At 45.4% G+C, this 27,910-nt stretch overlaps 2 protein-coding genes and 1 non-coding gene across 3 annotated transcripts in view; 2 read left to right on the top strand and 1 right to left on the bottom strand.

Annotated features, from left to right (window-relative positions):
- Nucleotides 1–17,281, top strand: part of LIMD1 (LIM domains containing 1) — a 70,514-nt gene extending 53,233 nt beyond the window's left edge. The window contains exons 3-8 of the mRNA XM_032649384.1: nucleotides 7,136–7,203; nucleotides 9,742–9,804; nucleotides 10,687–10,817; nucleotides 11,433–11,484; nucleotides 11,998–12,066; nucleotides 13,223–17,281. Of these exons, the coding sequence (XP_032505275.1) occupies nucleotides 7,136–7,203; nucleotides 9,742–9,804; nucleotides 10,687–10,817; nucleotides 11,433–11,484; nucleotides 11,998–12,066; nucleotides 13,223–13,360 (521 nt within the window). The 3' untranslated portion in view covers nucleotides 13,361–17,281. The remainder of the gene's footprint in view (nucleotides 1–7,135; nucleotides 7,204–9,741; nucleotides 9,805–10,686; nucleotides 10,818–11,432; nucleotides 11,485–11,997; nucleotides 12,067–13,222) is intronic.
- Nucleotides 17,282–20,573: 3,292 nt separating this feature from the next.
- TRNAR-ACG lies at nucleotides 20,574–20,646 on the bottom strand. Its single transcript has one exon. It is a non-coding gene; the product is annotated as a tRNA-Arg (tRNA).
- Nucleotides 20,647–20,953: 307 nt separating this feature from the next.
- The window catches only part of SACM1L (SAC1 like phosphatidylinositide phosphatase), a 56,811-nt gene continuing 49,854 nt past the window's right edge, over nucleotides 20,954–27,910 (top strand). The window contains exon 1 of the mRNA XM_032648051.1: nucleotides 20,954–21,086. Within this exon, the coding sequence (XP_032503942.1) occupies nucleotides 21,055–21,086 (32 nt within the window). The 5' untranslated portion in view covers nucleotides 20,954–21,054. The remainder of the gene's footprint in view (nucleotides 21,087–27,910) is intronic.

The raw sequence follows: 27,910 nt of genomic DNA, 5'->3' as shown, positions 1-27,910 counted from the left end.
CACGTTATAGCCACATGGGTGCCATCGCAGGGGATTTTTACAGAATTGTCAAGACAAAGAGATACAACGTAGGTAAAGTGCCCAGTACACAGAAAGTGCTTTAAAAAATGAAAATGCCCTTCTCCGTTCCCTGGTAGGAAGAGAGAAACTGGAATCCACGTGGAGGTGTGCACTCAGCAAGCATTAAATAGTGCGGGCGGGCTCATGGCACAATGGAACAAGCACGCACGTCAGAGTCAGACAGCCTGGCTTCCAACCTGCCCACTTACTGCCTGGGCTAGCCTCTCTGAGCCTTGGAATTTATGAAATGGAGATGATAACTTTTAACGTATAAGTATGGTGTTTTTATGAAGAGAAGAGGAAACCCAGAGAGCTGGGAGCAACCCTGGGTGTCATTTCCAGTGATTCCCAAGAGTAGGCAATTCCTGCATCTTTGCACTGCTCCATGATGTTGACACGTGACAGGTTCTATTTCTGCCTAATTCTTGGGTGAACCCTTTCCACGCTGGCTGGATCCTAGAGTAGGTGACACAGAGTGGTTTGTGAAAACATCTCGTGAAAGGCATGTAGCAGGTGTGGACAGAAAGGGGGTTAATGATGCAGTGATATGTGTGGCAGTGTTTTCAGACACCTTTAAAACTTTTTTTAGTATATGAAACTTCTAAATATAGTACTTTGAAACATAGAAGGCAATCAACAGATGTTAATTTTTTTTCTCTCACTCTGACAAAATGCAAACTAAATATGGGTGTGGGAGCCAGTTTCTAAATGCAGGGGGTCTTTTAAAAACTTTAGTTGAAAACCGGAGGTTGGAGTCCTTCAGAGCAGAGGAAGGCCCCACCTTCTCAGGACTGTGGCGGAGTCCTAAATATTCTTTCTTTTTTTTTGGTAATAAGGAAATGCAGATGCAACCTCTGAGCCCTCCCTGGCTTCTGGGGTCTGGACATGGGACTCCTCAGCTCTGGGGCCTGGCAGCAAAGGATTTGTCTAGGGAGTTCCCTGGAGGTCCAGTGGTTAGGTCTTGGCGCTTTCGCTGCCGAGGGCCTGGGTTCGATGCCTAGTCAGGGAACTAAGATCCCACAAGCCGCGTGGCCAAAAAAAAAAAAAAAAGAGGATTTGCCTAGCCAGTGGGCACTTTTTAAAATGATGATCAAAGTGATACCTGTTCATTATCAAAAGTTTGGGGATGTGTAGGAGAGTATAAAGAAGCAAACAACTAGCGAACATCCCGCCACCCCACATCCTACAGATACCTACCGTGTATGTCTCCTCAGAGGCACTGTCATTCTTGGACAGATTTCCTTTCCAGTCTTTTTTCTTTGGAATTTCTTCTTTACGTTAGTTGAATCTTACTTTTTTTTTTTTTTTTAACTTTTCACATTATTACGTAAGAGTTTTCTTTTTAAAAATTGAGAAGAAAGTATTGTTTCTCAGATTATGGATACATAATTCCAGAAAAATTTAATCTAGAAATGTATGAAGCAGAAATTTCTCTCATACCATCTTCCAGTGTCCTGAATACTAGAAAAAAATTTAAATATTGAAAAGTATGAAGTGGTAAGTGAAATTGCCCTTTAATACAACCTGTCAGTGCTATATAAGTTTTAAAAAGAAATTTATAAAATTTTGAAAATTATGAAATTTCCCTGTCACACCATCAGCCAGTGCTCACCACTATTAGTCTTAATATGCAGTCTTCCAGTTTTTTTTTCATATCAGTGGTGTATGGGTATAGGTTACTGAAATGGAATTGTACTATAAATATAGTTATCTAGCTTGCTTTTTTTCACTTACTAATGTTAATTTGAGTATCCTTCTATATAGTATAAGCATTTTCGAATACCAATGAAACACTTTATTTGACTGGTATTTTAAATGGCTACATATTACATTTAAATGTGTTTTGTTTTATGTGGTCATTTCTCTAAGGCTGCCAATTTGGATCTAAGCAAACATTTATTCACATTTCCGATTCTTTCCCTAAGCTAAGTCCCAGACAGCCCAATTGAGTCAGAGGTAAACATTTTAAAGTTTCCTCTCCAGGGTGAGTTAATCATTTTACACTCTCCTCTATAGCTTACAGAAATATGCACTGACAGCCATCACAAATGAATATGACTGTTTAAAAAAATCTTTGTTGTCATCATAAGTGGGAAAAGCTCTTGTTTACTTTGTGTTTCTTACAGTGCTGGAGGGTTCGACACTTGTTGCACGTGTGATGATTTTCCTCTATGATTTTTGGAACAGGTGATCTACCCTCTATTAAATCAGAAAGCTAATTCCTGCTTAGATTCTTTAGAACTTCCCTGACCCTGTTCCAGGAGCCAGAGCGGGGCGTTCTCCACGCCTTGCCTCAGTAGCCTCACCTCTCTCTAGGAAGTCCTGTGCGTTTCCAGACGGCCTCCTCGCTCCCTCTAGTGGCCTCCTCAGTAGGTGCAACCTCGCTTCCCTTCCTCTCATCAGAACCAGGTCATCCCAGTGGGACGTCCCAGAAGGCAGCAGCAGAGCAACGCCCTCCACGGACTTGCAGCCAGACGGTGTGGGGATTGTTTTCCTCTTAGGGTGGGCTGTTTGCGTCCTTGTCGCCTTGGCTGCTAGGGAGGGACTGGAAGCAGGACATAAGCTCTCACCGCGAGCCTGGCAGGGACACAAGGTAGAAAGGATACTCTAGTTAGTTTTCATTTTCCTTTCTAAAACTGAGCCCTGCGGAATCTTTTTATAGAGGGGAAATTTGTAAGTCAGTAAAGTAATTAAGTTTAACTTCCATGGCTGTCAGAGGGTTCTGTTAGTGAACCCTGAAATCACTGAGCTGTAGGCACTCATTCTTGTTATCCTAGTTTAGTTGGGAAATGCTTTTGAAGGTTCTAGAATGAGAACTTCCTAGAACAACTTTGAGGTAAGGATGGGAGGGAAACTTTGGAGAACTAAAGACTTCTAACGTATGCCTCATTGCCATTCACACTCTCTCACTCCATTAAAGTTTGTTTCAGGCAATAAAAATAATATACATAACCATTGCAGAAAAAAACTAATAACATCACCATTTCCTTTACTCAGAGATAATGACTGTGTATGAGCATATAAGTGTGTCTGTATATCCATGTCTGTGTACACACACACACACACACACACACACACACACAGATGTTTTTAACCCCATTTTGCAGTATTTTAAATATTTCTCCACTAAATATTTTTGGAAAACAATCTTTTTTTTTTTCTTTTCACTCTCCTCTTCCTGTCAGAAACACATTCTTTAATATGGCTTCGTAATAGTACATAATTTATCTGATAAGAATTAGATATTTGGTTGACACTCATTTCTAAAAAAATGTACTTATTTAATTTTTGGCTGCGTTGGGTCTTTGTTGCTGCACACGGGCTTCCTCTAGTTGCAGCAAGCGGGGGCTACTATTCCTTGCAGTGTGCGGGCTTCTCATTGCGGTGGCTTCTCTTGTTCTGGAGCATGGGCTCTAGGCACGTGGGCTTCAGTAGTTGTGGCACATGGGCTCAGTAGTTGTGGCTTGTGGGCTCTAGAGTGCAGGCTCAGTAGCTGTGCTGCGCGGGCTTAGTTGCTCCATGGCATGTGGGAATCTTCCCGGACCCATCTTCCTCGAACCTGTGTCCCCTGCACTGGCAGGCAGATTCTTAACCCCTGCGCCACCAGGGAAGCCCGACACTCATTTTTTTGTAAGCTGTTATAAATGATGCTGTGATGAAGATCCTTTAAACAATTTGATTATTTCCTTGGGGTAAGTTCCTGCAGTAGAATTTTTGGGTCACAATAATCCAAACTTTCTAAATTCTGTTGAAATTTGATATTAAATTTGTCTTAAAAAGCCTGTTTCAGTTTCTGCTTTTCCTTGCAGAGTGGAGAGTGTCAGTCTGTCAATGTCATTACCAACACTGTCATTCTTTTTAGCCTTTGCTAATTGGATAGACAAAGCTTGGTATACTATTTTAGTTTGCAGTTATAAAAAAATATGAGAAAAGTTAAGGATTCTTTTATATTCATTGGTCATTCATACTACTTTTGTCATTTTCCCCCCATTCTTTGCCCAGTCTTAAAATATTGGGCTGTTCATTGAGTAATTTGCATATTGGGGTTAAGTTCTGTTTGTCATATAGTACAGGTGCTTTTTCTAGCATGTCGTTTGCCTTTTGGTTTATAGTGTTTCACCTAAAGAAGCTGTGTGTGTGCCGTTTAAAAACGACAAGAAAACAAAAAGCTACAAGAAAGTACCATAGGAAATAACCCTCATTTACGTACCACCCAGAATGCACAAACATTTATCTGTTGTCATTTTGGCTTATTTTTAATAAAGGAAGAAGAATATTACAGATAAATTGGAATCATGTTGGTTCCCCCTCCTGTCCCATTTCCCCCTTCCGCAGGGCAGGTACTATTATGAATTGAGTGTATGGATCCTTCCAATCCCAGCTTTTATACTATTACCTCATATACAAGTATCAATAGACAATATATAGGACTAGTTTTTGTGTGTATGTAACTGACATATACACTCTCTCTCAGAATAATGCATCATTGAACAGTTTTCCTCATTTGCATATGAGGATTTTCAGTTCAATTCATAATGATACATACAGACCTAGCTCATTCATTTTGATTGCTGTTTAGTATCGCATCCATTGAATATAACTCTAAATTCTTCCTCAATGTATTTATCAATTTTTCCATATTGGTGAACACTGAAGATGCTCTGGGTTTCTCAGTTTTCATTTCAGCCCTGCAGTGAACATCCATACATGCACCTCCTTCTGCACACTGGGGGATCTTCTCAAGGGGTGTCCCTAGCGGTGTGTTGTGGGTAATGTCAATTTTCAGGTCAACTGGCTCTTGCCAATTCTTCCCAAAGTGGTCAAGCCAATTGACATTCCCACCAGCAGTGTGAAAGGGTCCCTCTTTTGTCTCACAACTTTGCCAAGACAGGTAGTTATCAGACTTGGTGAGTTTTGCCCATCTAGGGATGAGTTATCTTCTCATTGTGGTTTTAATTTGCATGCACTGATTGGTGGTGGGATTGAACATCTTTTTCAATGGTTGTTGCCTAGAGTTTAACAGGTTTTGTAATAGGGAAGAACCTTTGTATTCTATTACAAGTTAATCCTTAAAGGCATGTTGCCTTTAAGCTTAAAGTATACATAATGGCCCATCTCTGGGAACCCTGGCTCCCAGGTAATGCGCATTAAGCTAAAATACCTTTGTTTAGCTCACAGGAAACATCATTTGTTTAGCTCACAGGCCCACCCGTGAATGGCTGCATCCCCCCCGGAGGCTGACTGGAACCAGGAAATGTTCGGCTTTACTCCCTCCCCTTTAGTATAAAAGAGCCTGAATTCTAACTCAGCCACGGTGGCTCTTTGGAATAGAAGTTTACCGTCTTCTTGGTCTTCTGGCTTCCCGAATAAAGTCGCTATTCCTTGTCCCAACGACTCGTCTCTCCATTTATTGGCCTGTCGTGGGGCAAGCAGTATGAGCTTGGATTCAATAACGGTTTTCTCTTCTCTACACCTTCCTTTGATCTTTTTCCCCATTGGGTTGCGTGTCTTTTCTTAGGATTATTAGTATTCTTTGTATGTTTTAGATACTAATGCCACGTTGTATGTTGTAGCCATCTTCTTGTCCCTGACTTGCCTTTCCTTTTATTCCATTTATTGCCTTTCCCTTGGTTAGACTGCTACCAAGACCTCTTAGTTTGAGGCTGAGTTGAAATTACAGTTACGTCCTCAGGGGATGTAGCACATGCTCAGAGCATTAAAACGTTCTAGAGGAGCCCATCAGAGGGTTGGGGAGACATTGAGATAACAGTAAATCTGGCAGCAACTAACACCCCGCAAAGGGTCTGACGGAGAAGGTCAGGGCCTTCCTGTTAAGCTTAGTATAGAGGCAGGCAAGTGGATGGTCAGTGCATGGAAATTCTTACCATGCTAAAGTCAAAGACAGTTGCCTGTATTTTCTTGTAACAGCTTTTGTTTTTCGCACTGAGGTCTTTAGTCCATCTGGAGTTTTTTGCTTTTGTAGTTTCATTTATTTCTTTTTGTGGCTTTTCCCCTACGTTGATGCTTTCAAAGTCCTCTCTGAGCTCCGATGAGTCTCCATCAGCAACCTCTCCCTCGTTACCTTGTGCTCTTTGCCTGCTCTGGGGCGTCACAGGCAAGGACACCCATTGTGTAGGGAGGGGACTTCTCTGTGTCTCAAGCAACCATCAATATTTTTGACATCGGTGATTTTGGTTTCAGGTGACTTTAGGCCTAAGGAGCTTGATTCCACTAGTGTTTAGAATTCATTCAGTCTTTGAAACTTTCACGGAGTTGTTGGGGTGATTTGTGCGTGGCCCTGGAGGTTATTCTCAGATCTGGGGTTGCTGCTGAATACAGATCCAGGGTCCCCCACCAAAGACGCTTCCGCTTACCTCGAACAGGTGGCCCATTTGGTTTTTTCATAAGGGATCCAAGGAATTGATACAGTGTGCTATTCTTGTCAGTGTCCTAGCTCTATGGAAACTTAAAGGTACATCTAAAGAGTCAAGGTGCTTGAATTTTTCCCACTTCCACCCAACCCCACTGAGATCAAGAGAAATAGGAAAAATCATCATTTTTTCAACAGTGTGTGTTTTCTGTCGTTCAGATGAAAAAAGATGTGAAAGTAAGGAAGATAAGAGCTCACCAATTTATAGGAATTTCCTGATAGGTTGTCACCAGCATCCCCTGGAGAATATGTCAAAGGTGATGATGCCCAGTGTCTGTGGGAGACGGCAGCGTCACAGGAGACTGTTGCCTGGTATCCCCACATGTGGATGCCTCTGCCATCTTGTCACCCAGTGTCTTGCTGGCTTCTTTCTCAGCAGAGAGGAGGTGCGAGAAGTGGGTGTAGGATGATTCCCAAGTCAGTCTGCCAGGCAGCAACCACCAGGGAACCCTGTCTTCTGGCCTGAGTCTACCTGTTACCAAGGACCACAGCAGCTTTCAGGAACCAGAAAATGTTATCGATAATTGGCATTTTTTGCATGATTATTTTGCATTATTATTCTTTCTGCTTTAAAAGATTTTGCCTTTCTTTTCTCACTGCATATTAACATTTTCTGTTTACCCTGCCTTTGTGTTTTTTCCTTAGGCCGGAAGCTGAGAGGAAAAGCCTTTTATTTTGTCAACGGCAAAGTGTTTTGTGAGGAAGACTTCCTGGTGAGTTTGTCACCCAAGCTTCCCCTCCTTTCAGTCCTGCCCTGAGTCAGGCGGGGAGCGTGCAGAGAAGCTGGGCTAAGCAGAAGAAGGTGGTTTCTCTCTGCGGTCCCTAGTGCCATCTGCAAGCTGCACTGCTGGAGAAAGGTGTCCTGACTTTCCTTCTGCAGAAGCATGGGGTGGCCCACGTTCCCAGGCAAATGACAAACTGCAGAGCTTTGTGCTTTTCAGGGACTTGGGGGTTGCTCAGCGTGTCCTCTTGTGCTTTGCCCATTTCTGCCTTCTCCACCCAGCTCTTAACTCTCTGGGACCCTGGGCCCCTTACTTCTCATCCTGCCTGCCTCTCCCACGCACATGAAAGTCTGCCCATGTGCCAGTGACTCCCACGTCCGAACTCCGGCCACGGTAGGCGCCTCTGAGGCCAGCTGTTCACAATCTCCCTGCCCGTCAGACAGTCCCCAGGGTTGTCCCCAAGCCCATCCGCCAGCCCCTCCCACTGTACTTGAGAGTCACCTGAAGCAGAAAAGTCCCCTTGCCTGGGACCTTATCTCTGAGAACAGTGTCCTAGGTTCCTCCTCTAGCCCTCCGATTTCCTATCTCTCCTAGAGTGTGGCCAAGCATTGGGCCTGGTGCCCACCGCGTCCTCCCCCAGGCCTGTGTGGCTCGTGACGTCAGCATGGCTCCGCCGGCCCCTCGCTGCTGTGCTGCGTCACTGCCCGGGCCCGGGATCCAGGGTTCAGAGCATGCGCAGGAGCTCTCCGCGGTCTGGGCAGCCTCCCATCTCACTCACTCTGAGGCTTGCGGTTCTCTGCACGCCATGGCCCCATCCTGTGTGCCTTGGCTTGCACTGGGTCCCCTGCTTGGAATGTCTTCATCCTTCGTTTGCCCAGATCGCCCGACGGCCCTCACGTTCCCCCGCCTCGCAGTGGATCTCCCCTCCTGTGTGCTGCTGCCCCGGGCTTGCCAGTGGTCAGAGCACCTCGTGTCTGTTTACACGTCTTTCCCTGGCTTGACCGTAACTTCCTAGGGAGGGAGGAACCTGCTGCTTCACCTTTACACCTTCAGACCCTAACACAGTGCCAGGCATGGAGCGCCGACCGGTCAGTGGGACCACCAACGTGAGACCCAGAGCTGGCTCGGGGCCAGCTTCTCTGGGGATGTGTGGGTTGACTCATTATGACTCGTGTTTGCCGGCAACCGCCAAGCAAACCCAAGGAAATTGCTTCCTGCGTGCCCTCAGGAATCACTTCCTCCACATGTTCACTTCAGTCTCCGGCGCTGTGTGTTTGATAGTCAGATGGTGGCACACCAGAGTTGACTGTCTCCCAGTTTCACATCTGATGGGCCAAGTGCCTGTCCTGCTTCTGGAGTCTCATGGGCTCTTGGTGGGCCAGGTGCCCACCCCTGGGCAAAGTCTTGGGTGCTGGACGACTGTGAGGCTCTGATTGGCCAGGTCTGAGCCAGTGCCTTGCCTTGGAACCCATCATGGGGTCAGCCCCACGGGAATCACAGGACCACAGGATGGGGAATGGGGCTGGATCCCCAAAGAAAATAAAGAACTGTTACCCCTAGAATCAGGAGGAAGTGCTGGGCAGCAAAACCCCACACTACGTGGTGTAGAGTTGCAGAAAATTTCCCTTTTCTTTTCCACCTTCCTTTCCATTACATTTCCCTTATTAAGTTGTGTTTGCAATATTTAAGCTTCTAGTATCTTCCAGCGTGTAGTATCTAGTCTGTTTTCTGAGGTGAGTTCCTCGTTTCTTTCAAGACTAGAGCTGTGTGTGTGTGTGTGTGTGTGTGTGTGTGTGTGTGTGTTTTGGTAAGGTAAGGTAAATAATGTTTATCCAGTTTCTTTGAAGCTAATTGTAAAAGGCATTGGCTTTTAAATCAGACCCAGACTTGAATTTGAATCCCGTCGTTACCCCTTGCAGGCTGTGTGACCATGAGAAGGTCAGTTAACCTTTCAGAGCTTCCCTTTGCTTCCATTTGAGAAACGGTGTAATATATACCTTGAAGAATTGTGTTTTTTTTGTTGTTCTTTTTGTTTTTGTTTTGAAGAATTGTTTTGAAAATTAGAGTGATGGTCTCAAACTTGAGTGTGCATCAGAATCCCCTGAAGGGCTTGTGAAAACTCAGGATGGCTAGGCCCCACCCCCTGAGTTTCCAGTTTAGTAGGTCTGGGGTGGAGCTGAAGAATTTGCGCATCTGACAAGTTTCCAGGTGACGCCAGGGAACTCTGTTTTGAGAACCACCGGATGAGAGACTGACGCCTCTCTCTGCGCAGCCCCTTATGCAGAGCCTGGCATGTCATGGGCGCCTGGGTGCAGCTGTTGAAGGCGAGTGGTATTAACATTTGTAATGGCTTTTGTGGCAGAGGATATTCCGTGATTCATCACACTGTTGTCCCCGGGGTCATGACAGATCCTGTGTAGAGTGACACATCTTTCTGAGAAATTCCTTGTGTTCCTCATGACTGGCGGGGAAGTAGCAAGATTCCTCTGCCCCGCCTGGGTTTAACTTTCTTTTCTCTTTCCACTGCAGTACTCTGGTTTCCAGCAGTCTGCTGACAGGTGTTTTCTTTGTGGACATCTGATCATGGACATGGTGAGTAGGGTCAGCCGAACAAGATAATAGCATGGTGGGAGGGGGAGGCATTCAGAGAAAAAAGAAATTAATAATTGAGAACAGTGTTTCCTACCTTGATTTGTGGCTACATCTGGTTTTATTAAAAGAAGACCCCATGCTTGCTTGCTTACTGTAGTAGCACCCGCATGGTGAGTTAATTTGGTGACTCACTGACACCACCGTAGACAGGACGTTCTTTCCCTCTCTTCTCTCTCCCACCCTCCGCATCTAGGCTCTGTTCTGGTTTCAGGATGGCCTCTTACAGTTCCAGGTATCAGTCACATCCAGATCAAATGATGCCGAGAGGAAGAGGGTGCATGGGGCTTTCTCCTCGTTGTGTTTAAAAGCAGCAGCAACAAAGAGGCTTTACTTACAATTGAATTTGAGATAATCCGGGGCCGAGTCACGGGCTTCTGGATTATCACGCTGCAGAGTCAAAGCTGCTTAGTAGGGGCACCCGGGAGAGAGAAGTTAAGAGGTTTTTCCCAAGCTCTTCCATTTCCTTGTGGAGTTTCCTTTAATCTTTCAATGTATTTGCTGCTTCCCAAATCTGAGGTGGAGCCTTTCATGGCCCTGCTTTGCATCATTTCCTGCAGAGAATCATGCTTTTTGATCGAGAACCCTCCCTTCTGGAGGTTTGTGAAGTGCAGGAGAAGGATACCATTTGGTTTCCTCCTATTTATACCTGTAACTAGGTTAGCCTTTCCTGCCCCCATCATTGCTTGACTTGGTCCAAGGGAAACTGGGATGAGGGTGGCAGTTGCTCATATGGACCCTCAGCCTGATGTGTCTCTCCCTTCCACTGGCACTTCCTTCCCTATAATCCCAGCTGAGTCCTAACCTCTTCCTTGGCACCCCCAGATCCTTCAGGCCCTGGGGAAGTCCTACCACCCCGGCTGCTTCCGCTGTGTCATCTGTAATGAGTGTTTGGACGGGGTACCCTTCACTGTGGACTCAGAGAACAAGATCTACTGTGTCCGGGATTACCACAAGTAAGGAGAGCCACTCGGGTAAGCCACACTGGCTGAAACTCAGCAGGGTGGAGGGTGGGGACCTGCTGAGGCACGTCTGCAGGCTGCTTGCACTGTTGTCGACAGTGCAGCGAACGTGCAATGGTTTTGAGGGGTGCAGCACGGGCCTCGGGGGTCAGCGGATGCCCGTGCAGACAGGAAACTGGTTAAAGAATTACATTTACTGGGAAACAGGACCAAAAAACCTATAATCAGATTCCTGACTAGGCCTCTGGAGGAATGTGCCAAGCCCTGTGGCTCCAGCCTTACCAGACTTCAAAAGGCCCTGATTCAGGGCTGGTCTCCACCACCCTCAGCTTGCCTGGGCCTGTATGAGGCACCATGAGGGGCGTAAACAGGTCAGCCTCCAGCCCTAGCAGAGTGAGAGGGGGCAAATGCGCTTGTTACCTCTGAGGAACAATCCCGAAGCAATAGTCCCAGGAGTGTGCCAGGTCTGTCTTTATAGACGAACTAGAGGGATTCACGTGAAGAGTGATGGGTGGGAGGCAGGGCCGGGCCAGCGAGGAAGGCTCCAGGCACAAGTCTCCCCGAAACACCTCAATATGCCCTTCACTGCTTCTTTGCTTCTCCCGCCAGGGTGTTGGCCCCCAAGTGTGCAGCCTGTGGCCTTCCCATCCTTCCACCTGAGGTAAGATGCTTTTTCAATTCTGCTCCTGGGGTCTTCCAAGAGATGAATATTTCCCTGGGTCATTTACAAGATCTGTGTCCTGTCCTTATACCTTTGTAAAAATACTTCTAAAATCTCAACTCTGAGATAAATGGTGTCTTCACCAAGAAGCCCGTTTCTCATTAGCTGCCTTCCCTAGCCCAGTGTCCTTCTTATGCCCTGTTTGTCCCTGTAATTGGGTCAAATTCTCTGACTTGATACTGACTCCCAGATTAGATGAGCAGATGAACAAGACCAAGTAGGTGGTTTTTTCACTGTTGACTCTGACATTCCAGATGGTAGAACTGCATCCCTCTCGGTTCCTCTCATCTACTATATGTGTCCTTTTTTCTGCTGGTGTTAGTATCCACTACTGATTCCTGCACTTCTCCTAAGGCCACCTACTTGCTGCCCCAGAACCCTCCCCCACCCTCCTGGCAGCGGAGTCCGATGGCCCCCCATATAGCCTCTGGTTCTTGCTTTCCTTTGGTCCAGGGCTCAGATGAGACCATCCGAGTCGTGTCCATGGACAGAGACTACCATGTGGAGTGTTACCACTGTGAGGTAGGCCCCTCCCTGCCCTAGAAGGCCCCCAAAACCCATCCTAGAAGTCCAAGAGGAAAGCATCGTGGGTTGATGGAGACAGGATGTGGGCAAGGGGCTGCCCTCCAGAGCTGACAGAAGAAGTGGGGTGAAGCCTGATTTGGTTGGTGGTGGGGGGAGGGAGGTTGGAGAAGATGCATAAAAGTCTTTACTGTTTTCTCCATGTTTGTGACCACCAAGTCCTGAGCCGGTCACAGCTGCTCTCCCTGAAGCCACAGAGTGGGAGGGTCACGGGGAGTGTGGGCTTCAGGTCCTTTTGGGGGGCCAGATTGTCAGGCTGGTGTGTGATTTGAGGAACAGACTCCCTCCCCTCCAGCTTGTAGTCTGTTCTATCTGCCGGGAACCCCTTTCTCAACCGAGCCCTGAAAATCATGAAGAAACCCCCCTTGGAGACAGGCATGTCACTGGTTGGTGTAAAGGCAGGTGGGGCCCATCTGTCCCTTCTCTGTTGTGTCACACCCCAGGCTGAAGGAGTCACTGGTGCCCCATGACTGTCAGGAGAGCCAGAGGTTGTGAAGGGTGCAAACGCGTTAAGCGCTTGTGGAATTTCAACCAGAATTAAGTGGATTCACCCAAGGAAGGAGATTTATTTTGTGATGCTGTGGGTAGGGAGAACAATGAGTGTGGGTGACATATAGCTTGATCCCACTGCCAGCATTGAAGAAATAGGTGGGAATCACTGTTGGTTGGTACCCCAGGTGCTGGAAAAAAAGGTAAAGACACTTGCTCAACTGTGCTTTTATTCAACCCAATATATCCAAAACGTTATCGCCTCTACATGCAGTCGAGAGAAAAAAATTTTCCTGAGATATTTTATATCGTTTTTCTGTCCTAAGTTTTGGAAATCTGGTGTGTGTGTTTGCACTGACATGACATCTCATTTCTGACCAGCCCCATTCCAAGTGCCGGAGAGCTTCATGTGGCCAGTGTTGGACAGTACAGTCCAGACCCTCACTGGGCTGGAGCTGCGTGTCTCCGCACCGGCATGTTTTTTTGCCCGGAAAGAATCACACAGCGCCCTCTGCTGGTTGTACGGGACTGTGTGTGGCCTTTGTGTCACTCTTGCAGTCTGTTTTGTTTTGTTTCGTCACCACTGGATATTTTTGCCTCACCCCAGGACTGCGGTCTGGAGCTCAATGATGAAGATGGTCACCGCTGCTACCCCCTGGAGGACCACCTGTTCTGTCACTCCTGCCACATCAAGAGGCTGGAGAAGGGTCACTCATCCACAGCCCTTCACCAGCACCACTTCTAGCCAGAGCCTCCTGCAGACCTCACGGTGGGGAGGAGCCAGGGTTGCACCATGAGGAGTCCGCTGGTTAATTCCTGTCACCCCTGGGGACGGATTGGGATTGGGGGAGTGGAGGGGAGGCAGGTGCCTTTCCTTTAAACAGGGAGGGGATCCCTGCTGGTCTGGGATTATGTATTTTCCAAGTGCCTTTCACTGCTGCCACACCCTCATCAGATTACTCAGGAAGAAACCCCAGCAAGCGAGTGGCATGTGACAGGAGATCTCATTAGTGTGACTGAATGAACCTTCCTGTCCCCTCTGGGAAGAGTTCACACTTCAGTGGGAAAGGTTTGCACTGAAGAGAGATTTCAGCTGCTGATATGTTCAATCCTTTCCCTCCCCTTCGGAAAATACCTGCACCCAAACACCCCCTCCCAGCCCCTCCCCCGCCCCACACACACCATAATTTAAGATTTCCTTCCACTCCAGAGCTTCAGTTCTTCTGTAGAATGGCTGCAAATTTTAATTGCATCATTGCAAGAGGGATGCTCTGACATGTGCTTTGTATCTTAGGAAGAATTCACTTGGTAAAGCAGAGCCAAGGTTTGAAATAAGTGAGATGGGGTTTTCTCCTTGTAGCCTAATAGCATTCTGTGTGCCCCTGGGAATCTTCACTCCTTTAAAGGCAGCTGGCGGCCTGATGGAGGATTGATCCTGTTCTAGGAAAGTGTGCTTTGGGATGAGAACTTGGTGCAGGCGCCAGGCCTCTTTTGCCCGCCTGTTGTGCTTTTTTTCCTCTGGAGCTCTCAAGAATCTGGGACTTCAGAGTTCCCCCTGCAAAGGCTGGTCTCGGGATCTTTCGTGGGGATCCTCTTATGCCTATTTTTGCTTCTTTAACAATGGACTTTGGGGAAGTGTGCCCACATACTGAGACCTGACCCCTTATTAATGAGGAGAGTTTTTGTGTGTAAGATCTCAAAGCCAGCCTGGGAGAGAGTGCCTGAGCATAAGTTATGATATTCATTTCACAGGTTCCTCTCTTGCCAATTCAGGCATTATGCTGGAAGAAACCAGTATAAGGTACACCGCTTTTGTCTGTTTTTTTTTCTTTTTCTTTCTGTAAAAATTGTTTCCCTCTACTTTCAGTCTCCCACACACAAAAAATACCTCACAGATAAGAGCTTCAGATTAAGGAGGAATTTGGCCATCACACTGGACTCAGCCAGTGTGTGTTAGGAACCTCTGGCTTCGCCCAGGTCAGACCAGTGGGTCAGGGCACTGTAATCTTAAGTAAAGTTCAGCTGGGAATAGATCTGATTGATACTGGGTGCTCCTGCCTTATGCATTTCATCATGCTGGCTCCCCGGGATGGCAAGGGCTAAGGGAGGGCCACCTACTGGCAGGATTTCAAGGCCACCTCTGCACTGAAGAGGCAAAATGTGCCCTGTGTGTCACACTCCTGAGGCCAGAGGTCAATACCCCTGGGTATTTCAATGAGAAGAAAGTGTGAGAAAAAGGTTGGCTGGCATTTGGCTTCTCAGCCCATGGGGAGGGACCCTGGGCCTTGTCGCAGGAGGGCAGGGGCCATCTCACCACTGCCAGCCAGGCTGGGAGCATCTGCTCTCTGCCGCCTCACCTCACATCCAGAGGGAAGGGATTGGGTGGCTGGGGCCTCGGAGGGCGTCAGTGGAACCCAAAGGCACAGGGACTCACAGACTATTCACTGGGCCCAGTTCTAAGCCTCTAAGCCATGCTTTGACTCCTTTGGTAGCAGTTGCCTGTAAGAAGCACAGAAATGGCACCATGGATTGTCTTTTCCATTTTTGTTAAATTCATTCTGCTGGAATCCTTTGGCCAGATGTCACTTCAGCCCAAGCTGTGTGATTCTATTGGTTCCTTTTCACAGGCTGAGCCTCCTACAAACCCATGAATGTTGATAGGAGGGCTAAAAATCCAGGGGGCTGGGGAGGTGAACCCTGGGGTCCCCCCTCCCTTCCCAGCACACCATCCAGCTCAGCCTTGGCAAGGCTGGTGGGCAGATGGAGCCAGCCAGTATGTCTCAACCTGTCTCTGCCAACCTAGGATTATTTCTGGCCTTGATGACACACCTTTGCTCCACTGTCAAGTCAAGCAGAGGAAAGAAAATTGCCTTGGAGCCACATCAGAAGTAGCAGGGGTTTGTTTGCAAATTGGTAACAGCTGACCCTTGAACAGCACGGGTTTGAACTGCATGGGTCCATTTATATGTGGATAATTTTCAGTAGTAAATACTGCAGTCAGTACTACACGAGATCTGTGGTTGGTTGAATCCACGCTGCAGAGGGACCACGGTTACGGACGGCCGACTATAAGTTATATGAGGATTAACCCTTAAGTTGTTCAGGGCATAACTGTAGTTTAAAAATCTGATTCACTTTTTAAATGAAATTTTTAAAGTGTCCTTGATTGAGGCAATTTTGATATCTCAGCAAATATTTTATACTGCTGAAGAAGAACAATAAGAGAATTTCTAGACAACCTCAAAATCTGAGCAGCAACTTCTCTTACTGTCAGTGTCCCTGGAGAGGGTAATGGGTAGGAATCTCCTACCGGTTTTGTCTCCTCCTCAGGCCCTTGCAAAAAAACCATGAATAGATGCCCACTTACCTGGTATTTTAAACTTTCTATAAATTATTAGCCAAATAGAGCTATAATGGGGTTGTATTTCTAGGCATGTAGAAAGAACACACAAGCACTTCGTAGACCGGGATGAATAAGTTTGTTTTAAAAGGCAGAGCAGATAGCCTTGAGTTCCCTAGATGACTCTTGGACTTTAGATAAACAAGAATTATGGCGTGATTCCAGATGCCAAAGCCAGCCTCCAGCCTTCTCCCTTGCCTCACTTTGCCCTCTAGTTTTTTCTTGTCATTTTTCACCCCCCCCCCAGCTAGGGTCATTCAAAAACGGCCTGAGTTATCTGAGAAAAGTCAGGAATGCAGCTTGGCCTGTCATAGCAGGATCCTCTCTCTCTGACATTATCCTCCCATCTGCGGCTGAGTAGAGAGTGATTTGTTCATTTTTCACACAGAGGGGCATTGAGTCCTGTTGGGTCATTGCCTGCACGTGGCGGCAGGGCTTTCCATCTCTCCGTGGTTAGTGCTTGAGCGAAAGCCTCTTTCGGCTGAGTCCACTGAGGTTGTGCCACTGAGTCCTGGGTGGCCGGTGGGATTACCAAGGAGTTCTGATTGCTTTCAAGTGCTGCCATCACCTTGTTTCCGTGGACTTGAGTTACCCAAGATGAAAAACAGAAATGTTAGAATTTGAGAGAATGATCTGGAATTCACACTCCTTTGCAGGCTGTTTTTGTGTGCCGTTTCCCACACGTGTGAAAGTATGAGAGCTACGACGGCTGCTAGTGCCCTTGCAAAGAATGTGTGCAAGACTTGACCCCAAACCATTGTTGCTTGATGCGCTTGTTAAAACTGTCGACCAGGAAACCAAGTGCTTTGTATTCTCCTTTGTGCCAGGAATGAGTCCTAATTTCCCAGTTACTATTGGAAGTAACTTTTAAAAGCAGTAGGAAAAAGATGAGGAAGATGTGTTAGCTATCAGTTGTTCTGAGCCAGAACTGGACAGATAAGGGAAATTTCTATCTAGTGTATGAAAATTTCACTCTGCAGGGAGATTATTTTCCCCTGTGTCTCTTCTTTTACTTTAGTTGATTCAAAATATTGTTCCTGTAAAATTATTCAAAATTTTACTGTTACTATAAAATTATTCTGAATATTGTTACCATAAAATTATTCAAAATATTGTTAACTATAAAATTATTCAAAAATTTACTGTTACTATAAAATTATTCCAAATATCATGACAATAAAACTGCCTTAATTTGTAGACTATTAAAGTGATCTCCAACATAATCATGTTTACTGGGTCTGCTTTTGTGTGTATGCGGTAAGCAGATGGGGCTTTTTGCTAACGGGATTTGGTCTTTTAGAGCTCTCGATTCTTTTTTTTTCTTTCTTTCTTTTCCATTATGGTTGATCACAGGACATTGAATATAGTTCCCTGTGCTATACAGTAGGACCTTGTTGTTTATCCATTCTGTATGTAATAGTTTGCGTCTGCTAATCCCAAACTCCCAGTACAACTCTCCCCCGCCCCCTTGCCCCTTGGCAACCACAAGTCTGTTCACTATGTCTGTGAGTCTGTTTCTGTTTCATAGATGAGTTCATCTGTGTCATATTTCAGATTCCACTTAAAAGTGATATCATATGATATTTGTCATTTCTGCCTTACTTCACTTAGTATGATAATCTCTAGGTCCATCCATGTAGCTGCAAATGGCATTATTTCATTCTTTTTTATGTCTGAGAGCTCTGGATTCTTAAAGAAATATTCGGGCGTTGAAACTGTGTAGGGTCTCAGATTTTATCCTACTGGCAAGCTAATAAGCTAGCATGCCATGGTTTTGTGGATCCTGGCAGAAGTTATAAGACTCCTGGGTCAGAGACAAAGGACACTTTATTACTCACAGTTGCAGCAGTAGCATTTCACACTGTAAGCCTTTGCACTAGTTGCCTGAGCTCCAGTTCCTACAGGGCCCCGTGAAGGGGGCCAGGTGATACCTGCATATGCGGTGGGCTGTGTTACAAGAGGAAACCCAAGCTTAGAGAACCACAATCTTTTATAAATGGGCAGTAAACCTGCCTGACTTTTGCTCCAGAGAGAGACACTATCTCTTCCATCCAAGCCTGTTTACTTCTCAAACATCCTTGAAAAGGTAGTCTGGAAGTAAGGCAGTGCCTCCCTCACAAGGCGTGTAGGAATGTGAGAGACGCTTAGAGAATCGTCTTTCAGTCTTTCAAGCATCCAGTTTCTTCACCTGGGACCTTATTATTGAGACTTTTCAGGTCATGCTCAAAACGGTGGTCGTTTTGTCTCCTTCCCTTTTGTGTATGTTACTGTTTTTTCTAATGAGGTTATGACCAAAGAATTCCAGAGGTGAGTGACCCTCTAGAGTTAAGGCAACCACATACAGGAAGGCAGGACTTGCAGAGGGAAGGGGCAAGCAATGAGAGAGTGGCTATTCCGATTTTTACAAATGTAGGCTGCTGTTTTTCTATGACCCTCCCTGATGCTACAAGGGATGAAGATGTAGTCAGGGGAAATGTCTGGGCCAGGGTGTGCCCAGGACTAGAGATGAGGTCTCCCGATTGCTAACTAGCATGGGAGAAGGGGTGAGGAGCCAAGGTATGTGATTGCCATCTATACCCAGACAGGGAATAGCCCTGAGTCGACTCACGTGGTCAACCCTCTGGTGCACAATAAGCCCTCGGGCAGGGTGGCTTTGGGGTCAAAAGCCTGGATTCAAGTTCTAACTCAGGCTCCACTACCAAACTGCTCAATGAACGTAAGCAAATTTAGTTCCCTCATCTGTAAAAATGGGGATAACAACTGAACTTACCTTACAGGACTATTGTGGAATTGACTGAATTAGTCCAAGTAACGAGCTTAGAGCTCTTAATTTTTCAATAATAGTCACAGGTTTTAAGACTTACTTGATCTTTCCATTGGGACAACTAACAAAATAAATTACAAATGGGTTAAAGTACATGGACAAAACGATACAAACACAATTTGAAAAGAGCAACAGAAGAAACCATAGGGTAAATATTGGTAAACTGGAATATATAAAAGTGAAAATTACTTGAGGTTCAAAAATATTATAAGGAAAAGGAAAATATAAAAGATAAGCTAAAAATTGCAATGCGTTCGATAGCTGAAGAATTAATATCCTTAATATATTTAAAAGTTTAAATCTATAAGAAGAAAATGAGTACATATATCAAGAGAAAATATATACATCAAGTAATATAAGTAAAAGGAAGTTCTGTTTCTCAGTTAAGAAAAGTGCAAAAAAATCATAATGAAATTTATAATACTCAGTGTTAGCATGCAAGGAAACTGATGCTATTGATGTAAATGTGTATTTCTTTAAATTTTTTGGCAGGCAACTTGAAAATATATGCCAAAGTCCATGAAATGGACCTTAAAAATGTCTCTCTGATCATTCAACATCTAAAAATTTATAAGGTATCAGAAATAATTCAACATAGCATTATTTTTAAAAAAAGTGTTAAACTGACAACAACCCAGATTCCCAACAAAGAGGGTAATGTTTAAAATATCTAGTTTTTTTATGGGTTATCTTCAAAGAATGTTTAATGACCATAAATCTCAGACCCAAAGCTAAGGAGACAAAATGAGAACACAAAGACATTTGTGACAAAACCCCAAATTTGGAAAAAATACGTGTGTAGGTTTATATTAAAAAGTGTGGAAGAAAAGTAAAAGTCCATAAGGAAAAAAAATTATGACGTTAATAGTAATGACGGCGGGGGCGGGGATTATGACGTTAATAATAATTATCTCGGGATGGGAATTTGCGTTTTTTTGATTCCCAGTACTTTTCTGTATTTTACAAGTTTCCTGTAATTTGTTCAGGAGGAAAAAACGTTATATTGGAGAGATTAATTGATCGACTGAATGATTAGTTATGGACAGTGTCGGATGTTTCCGCCACTTTTCAGGTTTGACTCCCCTTTCCGCCACAGACCTTTTGGTCCTTCTCAGGTCTTCCACCCAGGCGCCAATAGAATGAGGGGTAATATATAATACTAGATTACCTGGGGTCTTCGTACTGCAAAAACACCCATGTGCTAAGGTTTGCCGATTCACTGGGGACCAGGAGCTCTCAAGGGACAGGGCTGCAGACTCCGATCACTTTGCGGACCCCCTCTAACGCGCGCAGCCGCACTGCAGCGTTCGCGTCTCCGGGACAGGTTAGACCCAGAGCTCACCAGATCCCGGTAAACTGGGACCGTGCCGCTTTTTACGTCACCGTAGGGGTTCTGCTCCACGGGAAAAAGGGCCAGAACTGCTGCCTTAAATGCGCTTTTGTGTCATCCGCTAGCTAACCTCGGGCCACAGCACGCCCCCCCTACTGCAAACTACCACCATTCTAGGTGTGTTTTCCCACATGTAACCCATTTACAGAGTCTCCTCGTGTGCATCATTAATTAGGACGCTTTGCAGTTTACAAACCACCTCACACAACTCCGGCTTCCAAACACAGCTTAAAAGATGACATTTCGGGCACAGTAGCGTTAAAATTCAAGATATTTAACCTTCACACCAGAGTCCTAAGGACGTCCTGTAACGTCAAACCCAGTTGTAGCTAAAAAGCACGCCTCGAGCCAGCCAGGAGTCGAACCTAGAATCTTCTGATCCGTAGTCAGACGCGTTATCCATTGCGCCACTGGCCCCGCACTAGCAAGAATAGCACTGTAGCATAGATCACGCCTTACGCAGCTACAACAGGCTCCCCGACACTAGCGCTGCGCTTCGCCCCTGCACCGGGCGTCACGGCGCTAGTCCACAGCTCCCAAGGCTCCGCCTTTTCCCCCACCACGCGCTCCGCCAATCCGCAGCGGTGACGTCACGGCGCTCTTCGGCGCACTCCCATCCACCGCATCGGACTGCGCCTTTAGCGTTCTATAGCGCGCGCGCTAAGTTTGTCCACGGCCGCCTCCCGTTCGGGAGCAGCCCGGCGGGGCAGGGAGAGGAGGTGGGACGAGGCGGGGCGTTGCGGCCGCCGTGCCAGGGTGACCGGTTTCGCTGTATTCGAGGTGGCGGGGCGGGTGGAAAGAGCAGGGAGGAGGCTGTGGTGCAGGATGGCGGCAACAACCTACGAGCGGCTGAAGCTGTGAGTTCCGCGGGCCGGAAGCCGTTGCCCGAAGGGGTCTGCGGGGCGGCGGGTGGGGCGGCAGGTGTGGGCCGCCGGCAGCGGGGAGGCTTCTTGAGTTCCGGGGCTGCGGGCCGGGTGTGGGAACCCCGCGCGCTCCTCGCCTTACTTGCCGGGCGCGGCCGCTCGCGGCGCCGCGCCCGAGTCGCCACAGGCCCGGGAGCGGCTGTCCCGCCAGCTTTTCTCCGCTCAACTCGGCCTCAGAGCCCACGGCAAGGGACCGAAGCTGCGCACCGTCTTCCGGCGAGCCCGGCTCGCCGTTTGGATGCAGCCCTTCGGGGCACGCTCCTCCCCACTTTATTTTATTTTTTATTGTTTGGAGAGGTGGCGGCTAAATTTATCCTTATTGCTTAGGAGAGAAAACGAGAAGTTTTTTTTTTATTTCATGGACCCATAGCAGCATGTTAGAGGCCACACACAAATGGATAAACCTTTATCTGGGCATTGAAGCCTTCGTGACCGGTCTTGAGGATGCATGAAAAATTTAAAGTACAGTCAGTACTCTTAAGGTTCTAAAAGGTTTACTTGTCTTTAAATATTATACCGCCATATTATACCGCCCAAGCATAAAGAAGATTGTTAAGTCCACGTGGACAGTCAGGGGCTACTGTCGAGAATTTTGGCCCTGTAAATTGACTTTTCGGTAAAGCCAAGCTCTTGAGGCTCTGAGAAATAGGCTCTGGTTGTTAGAGTTGTAAATTAGGTATTTGTAGGGTTTGGGGTTCGTCCTGGGTTTAAAACAAAAGCAAAAACATGTATTTCCCTTAGCATTACTATCAGCCCCTATGCTTTTCTTGTCTGTGAATAACTTTGTTCTACTCACTTTGTGTTTAATGCTTTACCTCTAGACTGAAAATCCAGTGACCACATCTCAAAGTCTTTGGCAGCAGCAGCAGATGTGATTATTGAGAAGCTTATCTATCCCTAAATAAGTTAAAACATCTTGGGACTTAGGCACAGTTATCGCATTTCCTATACAAGGATATGAGGACATCAAGATGTGGTTTCGGCACTTCCTATGCTCCCCAGAACCTCAAGCTCACTTAACTTTCTGGAAGGTTCAGTTAAAAGTTAGGGCTGCAGAATTGGAAGTGAGGCCATCTCGACATCAGATGTTTTGCATAAAAGAAGATTACTTTTTCCTCAGCCCACCCCCCTCACCACTTATCTTCACTGTAATTCCCTTGAAAAACCCCAGCTGCACACTTCCCTCCATATTTTCCTTGTTAGATTTCCTTATTCTCTCCCGCTTCCCCATCACAGGGTGATCACCTTGTTGGTGAATGAGTCTAGGAAAGTGTCTTTGACTGAGGTACTGGCGGGGCCAGTGTCACGTGTGCTGTGTTGGCTAATTAGGTTATTGTTGTCTACCTGATAGTCACTAAAGGGTTTTAATGTGATCCTACACCAGGTCTCAGTTGTGTTTAAGAAATATGGAGCCTTGGCTTGATTGCCGCTCAGCGTTAGGTTACGAAATGCAATCGAATTTTCCTGTGGCAAAGATTGAATGGGATGGAGAACTTGAGAGTTATGATGATAACTGCCAAGGAGGCAATAAATACACTAGTCCAGACCTTAAAAAAAAAAAAAAAGCTCTATATCCATAAAAGAGAAAGGAAATTTGGCACTGAAGTGGTGACGCTGATGCTTTTGTATTGATTTTTGTGAGAAGTGGAAACTATAAATTTGTTTGGGGGAGAAAGTAAATCTGGGGTTATATGAAAGTCATTCTCTAATTTTTCAGTGCTTAACTTTTTTCCCTGAAAAAAAAATAGTTCTAAATGCTCCTGTAAATGAAGATACAACTTTTTTACAACTTTGTTTTTCTTTGCCAAGGAGTTTGTGAGTTGGAGTCTCTGCTCATTTCGTTTGGCCCTTGCTGCTCTGAGGCGTGGTTTTAAAATGGGGCCTCCGACCTAAGGTGTATTCTTTTTTAGATGCATTGGAGGTGGAAGTGGTTTCTGATCCATATAAGAATTATAGGACATAATGGCCATTTGTAAAAGTGCCTAGAGATATGTTTTAAGGAAGATCCGTACAAGAGATAGTTTGATTATTGTATTATGAAAGTATTGTTATTGGGTTTATTTAAATATCGAAGTGCTTGGGATTTTAAAAATTTGTTCTGTGTTATGCCATACATTTTTTCTAGTCCATCTCTGTCCTGTGGTGTTCACCTTCCTAATGCCCTAAGTTTCATCCTCTACTGTCCCGCTTACAATCTCCAGTTCCATTTTATTGACTTACAGGAATAAGCCCACATTTCTTAGCCACCTGTATTCTAGCCTCTTCACAGTCTATCCCCTAACCTTATTTCCCGTAACTGCCCAGTGCTTTTTTTTCTTCTTTTTTTTCCCTTTCACCAGACTTGGCCACCCTCTTTTTGCTTCAAGCTTGGGCTTATTTTGATCTTTCTATCCAGAATGTTTTCTTCCTCTCTTCCCCTCTTTACATGCTGATCACATCTATGGTAGAGCCGAGACAACTCTGGTTTTTTAAGTCAGAACAGACTTAGATTTATTTAGACTTAGATTCACCTGCTATTTGCTGTGTGTCCTGACCATGTTACTTAATCTCTCTGAATGGGGTTTTCATCTGTAAAATGGGAACGTTTCTACTTCACAGTATTATAAGGACTGAAAGAGCGTAGATGAAGCCAGCATACTTAACAGATACTCCTCGTCTCTGCGAAGCCTTTTTTCCAATGTCTTTTCCTTCACTGAGCTCCCATAACAGTCTACTGTCACAGGAACTAGACACCAAACGTCTACATGAGTTTTCACATTCTGTCTCTTATGATTCGTTAGCAGTGTACTTACTGTCTGATGGACACGAGGACTGAAAGAATGATCGAGCCATAGCACTGTTTGAACCACTCACTTTGCTGCCTAGAAATGATGAAGTCATTAATAAATACTTTGTTTCTCCAACTAGGTTACAAATATGTAGAACATATTAGAAACACCTTAACATTGATTTCTTCTCTAGTCCTCAGTTCCTAACGTAAAGCCTGGTGCATTGCAGGTCCTCAGTGGATCACCTAAGTAAATGAAAAGAACTTTCCAGTAGTCCTCGGACATGGTATAGAAATGAGTTACTTAACAACTGAAAATAATTGACATGTTCATTATGGATTTTTGATGTAGAAAACAATATTGATTTAAACATCCAGGCAGTTCTTAATATTCCTATTTTGCAACTCCTTTTTTCATTTAAAATCATTTGTGTAAGCCTTTGTAATGTCAAACAGTGATAAGTTTGAAATTGCAAGACAATTAACAGAAATCCATGATTGGAAACCTTTAAAGCATTTTTTTTCCTTTTAAAGGTCAGGTGAAAAAAGTATAAGGCAGAAAGTGAATCAGGTTGCAGCTTCTATCTGAAGAAACATTGTTTCCTCAGTTAAGAATGGACTTTCTTTTTAAATCATTGTCATAGCTGTGAGGTCAGCCAAGGGAGAGGTGATAGAATCCTGAGGACGGATGTAAACTAAGCAGTTCTGTGATGAAGATATATGTAGTTTATACAGTCCAGTGAACATTCAGATTACTCACACATCTCTCTTCTTGACTGCCTTCATCCAATTCCACCTCTCCCGTCCACCCCCGCCCTCCCGCCCATCTCTGATAACCACAAATCATATCTCTTTTCTTTGAGTTTGTTTTTGAAGTGTAATTGACCTACAATGCTATGTTAATTCTTGGTACACAAGATAGTGATTTGGTATTTTTGTACATTTAAAAATGGTCACCATGATAAGTCTTGTTATGATATGTCATCATACGAAGATATTACATAGTTATTGACTGTATCTCCACAGTGTACGTTTCATACCCTTGACTCATTTACTATGTTTTATAACTGGAAGTTTGTACCTTTTAATCTCCCTCACCTATTCCTTTCCTTTCCCTACCTACCTCCACTCCGGCGACCCTCTGTTCTCTGTAACTCTAACTCTGCTTCTGTTTTGTTTGTTCACTTGTTTTTTAGATTCCATGTATAGGTAAAATCATACAGTGTTTGTCTTTCTCTTTCTGACTTATTTTACTTAGCATAATACCCTGTCGGTCCATTGGTTGTTGCAAATGGCAAGATTTCATTGCTTTGTTATGGCTGAGTAATATTCTGGTGTGTGTGTGTGTGTGTGTGTGTGTGTGTGTGTATCTCATACATGTTTTTTATCCATTCATCTATTGATGGGCACTTGGGTTGCTTCCATATCTTGGCTTTTGTAAACAGTGTTGCATTGAACATAAAGGTACGTATATCTTTTCTAATTAGTGTTTTGTTTTCTGTAGATAATTAGGAATGGAATTGCTGGATCATATGGTAGTTCCATTTTTAATTTTTTGAGGAAGTGCCATACTCTTTTCCATAGTGGCTGCCCTAACTTACCAACGGTGCAGTGTTCCCTTTTCTTGACATTGTCGCCAACACTTATCGTATTTGTTGTCTTTTTGATAATAGCCATTCTGACAGGTGAGAGGTGGTATCTCATCGTGGTTTTGATTTGCATTTCCTTCATGATTAGTGGTGTTGAGCATCTTTTCATGTGCCTATTGGCCATCTGAATATCTTCTTTGGAAAAATGTCTGTTCAGATCCTCTGCCCATGTTTTACTCATGTTGTTCATTTTTTTTAAAACTTTATTTATTTTTTAATTTATTTTTGGCTGCTTTGGGTCTTCACTGCTGCGCACGGGCTTTCTCTAGTTGCTGCACGTGTACTTCTCATTGCAGTGGCTTCTTTTGTTGCGGAGCACAGGCTCTAGGCACGCGGGCTTCAGTAGTTGTGGCACGAGAGCTCAGTAGTTGTGGCTCGCAGGCTCTAGAGCTCAGGCTCAATAGTTGTGGTGCACGGGCTTAGTTGCTCTGCAGCATGTGGGACCAGGGCTCGAACCCATGTCCCCTGAATTGGCAGGCGGATTCTTAACCACTGCACCACCAGGGAAGTCCCTGTTCATTTTTTTTTGGATCTTGAGTTGTTTGAGTTCTTTCAATATTTTGGATATTAACCCCTTATCAGATGTATCATTTGAAAATATATTCTCCCAGTCAGTAGGCTGCCTTTTTGTTTTATTGATAGTTTCCTTCACTGTGCAAAAGCTTTTTAGTTTGATGTAGTTACTTTTGTTTATTTTTGCTTTTGTTTCCCTTGCCTGAGGAGACATATCCAAAAAAAATATTACTAAGACTGATGTCAGAAAGCATCCTGCCTCTGTTTTCTTCTAGAGGTTTTATGGTTTCAGGTCTTACGTTTAAGTCTTTAATCCATTTTGAATTTACTTTTGTGCATAGTGTGAGAGAGTAGTCCATTTTGATTATTTTGCATGTAGCAATCTCGTTTTCCAAGCACGCTGTCCTGGAGAATGTTCCATGTGCACTTGAAAGAAGTTCTTTCTTTTTGTTAATGTGTATATCTTATAGATTTTTGGTTTGTGGTTACAGTGAGGTTTATATATAGCAGTCTGTCTGTCTATGATTATTTTAAGCTGCTGATCTCTTATATCAGACACATTTTAAGAACCCTGCATTTTTGCTCCTCTCCTCCTCCTTGCCCCGCATGCTTACTCTTTTGATATCATCTTTTATATCTTTTTGTTTCGTGTATCCCTTAACTACTTATTGTGGATGTAGGTGATTTTACTGGCTATATCCACTGGCTGCAGAGCTCATGGTGTCCCAGAGCTCGTGTTGGCCTGCTGGTGGGCAGAGCCCGGGCCCAGGGGGCTGGGCTCGGTCCTGATATGGCAGGCTGTGGGACTGCGGTGGTCTTGGGGCTGTTGTCTCTCCACTGGTGTGTGGGGCAGGGACCTAGGGCATCCCAGGGTTCGTGCCTACACATGAGTGGGTAAGGCTGGTCCTAGGGCTAGTGCCAGCCCACTGGTGGGCTGAGCTGGGTCCCAGGGTCTCTGGTGGCAGGATCCTGGGGCTAGTACTGGGACCCTGGTGTCTAGGGGTGGTCCTGTGCCCTTTGGTGGACAGGGCTGGGTCTTGGGGCATAAGAGAGCATGTCTGCTGGTGGGTAGGTAGGGCTGTGTCTCTGCCTGGCTAGTTGATTGGCCTGAGGTGTCCCTGGTACTGATGCTGATGGAGCCAGTGTAGGCAGTGGGTGGGGCCAGGTCCTTGTGCTAGTAAGCTAGAAGGAGGACTCCAAAATGGCACTTGCCACCGCCAGTGTCCTTGTGGTAGAGTGAGCTTCTAAAGATGGCTGCCACCATCTTTGTCCCCAGGGTGAGCCAGTTGCCTCCTGCCTCTCCAGGATCAGCAGGTGAATCTGACCTAGGCTCCTTTCATATTTTTGCTTCGGTCCTGGGTCCTGGAGCATGTGAGATTTTGTGTGTGTCCTTTAAGAGTGGAGTCTCTTATTTCCCACAGCCCTTTGGCTCTTCTGAAAGTAAGTTCCACTGGCCTTCAAAGCCAAACGTTCTAGGGGCTCATCTTTCTGATGTAGGAACCCCGAGCTGGAGAGCCCGATGTGAGGCTGGACCCCTCGCCCCTTGGGGAGAGCCTCTGCAGTTGTAATTATCCTCCCATTTGTGGGTCGCCCCCACTGTGGTATGGGTCTTGGTTACACTGGCTCTCCTCCCCTCCTGCCCGTTTTGTTGTTCCTTTTTTATATCTTTAGTTGTAGAAGATCTCTTCTGCTAGTCTTCCAGTTTTTCTCATCAGTAGTTGCTCTGTAAAGAGCTGTAATTTGGTGTGCCTGTGGGAAGAGGTGAGGCCAAGGTCTTCCTGCTCTGCCATCTTGGCCACACATCTCCATGGGCCTTTATTTTCAAAGCT

The sequence above is a fragment of the Phocoena sinus genome, chromosome 11 (genome assembly GCF_008692025.1).
Source record: "Phocoena sinus isolate mPhoSin1 chromosome 11, mPhoSin1.pri, whole genome shotgun sequence".
NCBI lineage: Eukaryota > Metazoa > Chordata > Mammalia > Artiodactyla > Phocoenidae > Phocoena > Phocoena sinus.
This window is presented reverse-complemented; position numbering and strand designations above follow the sequence as displayed.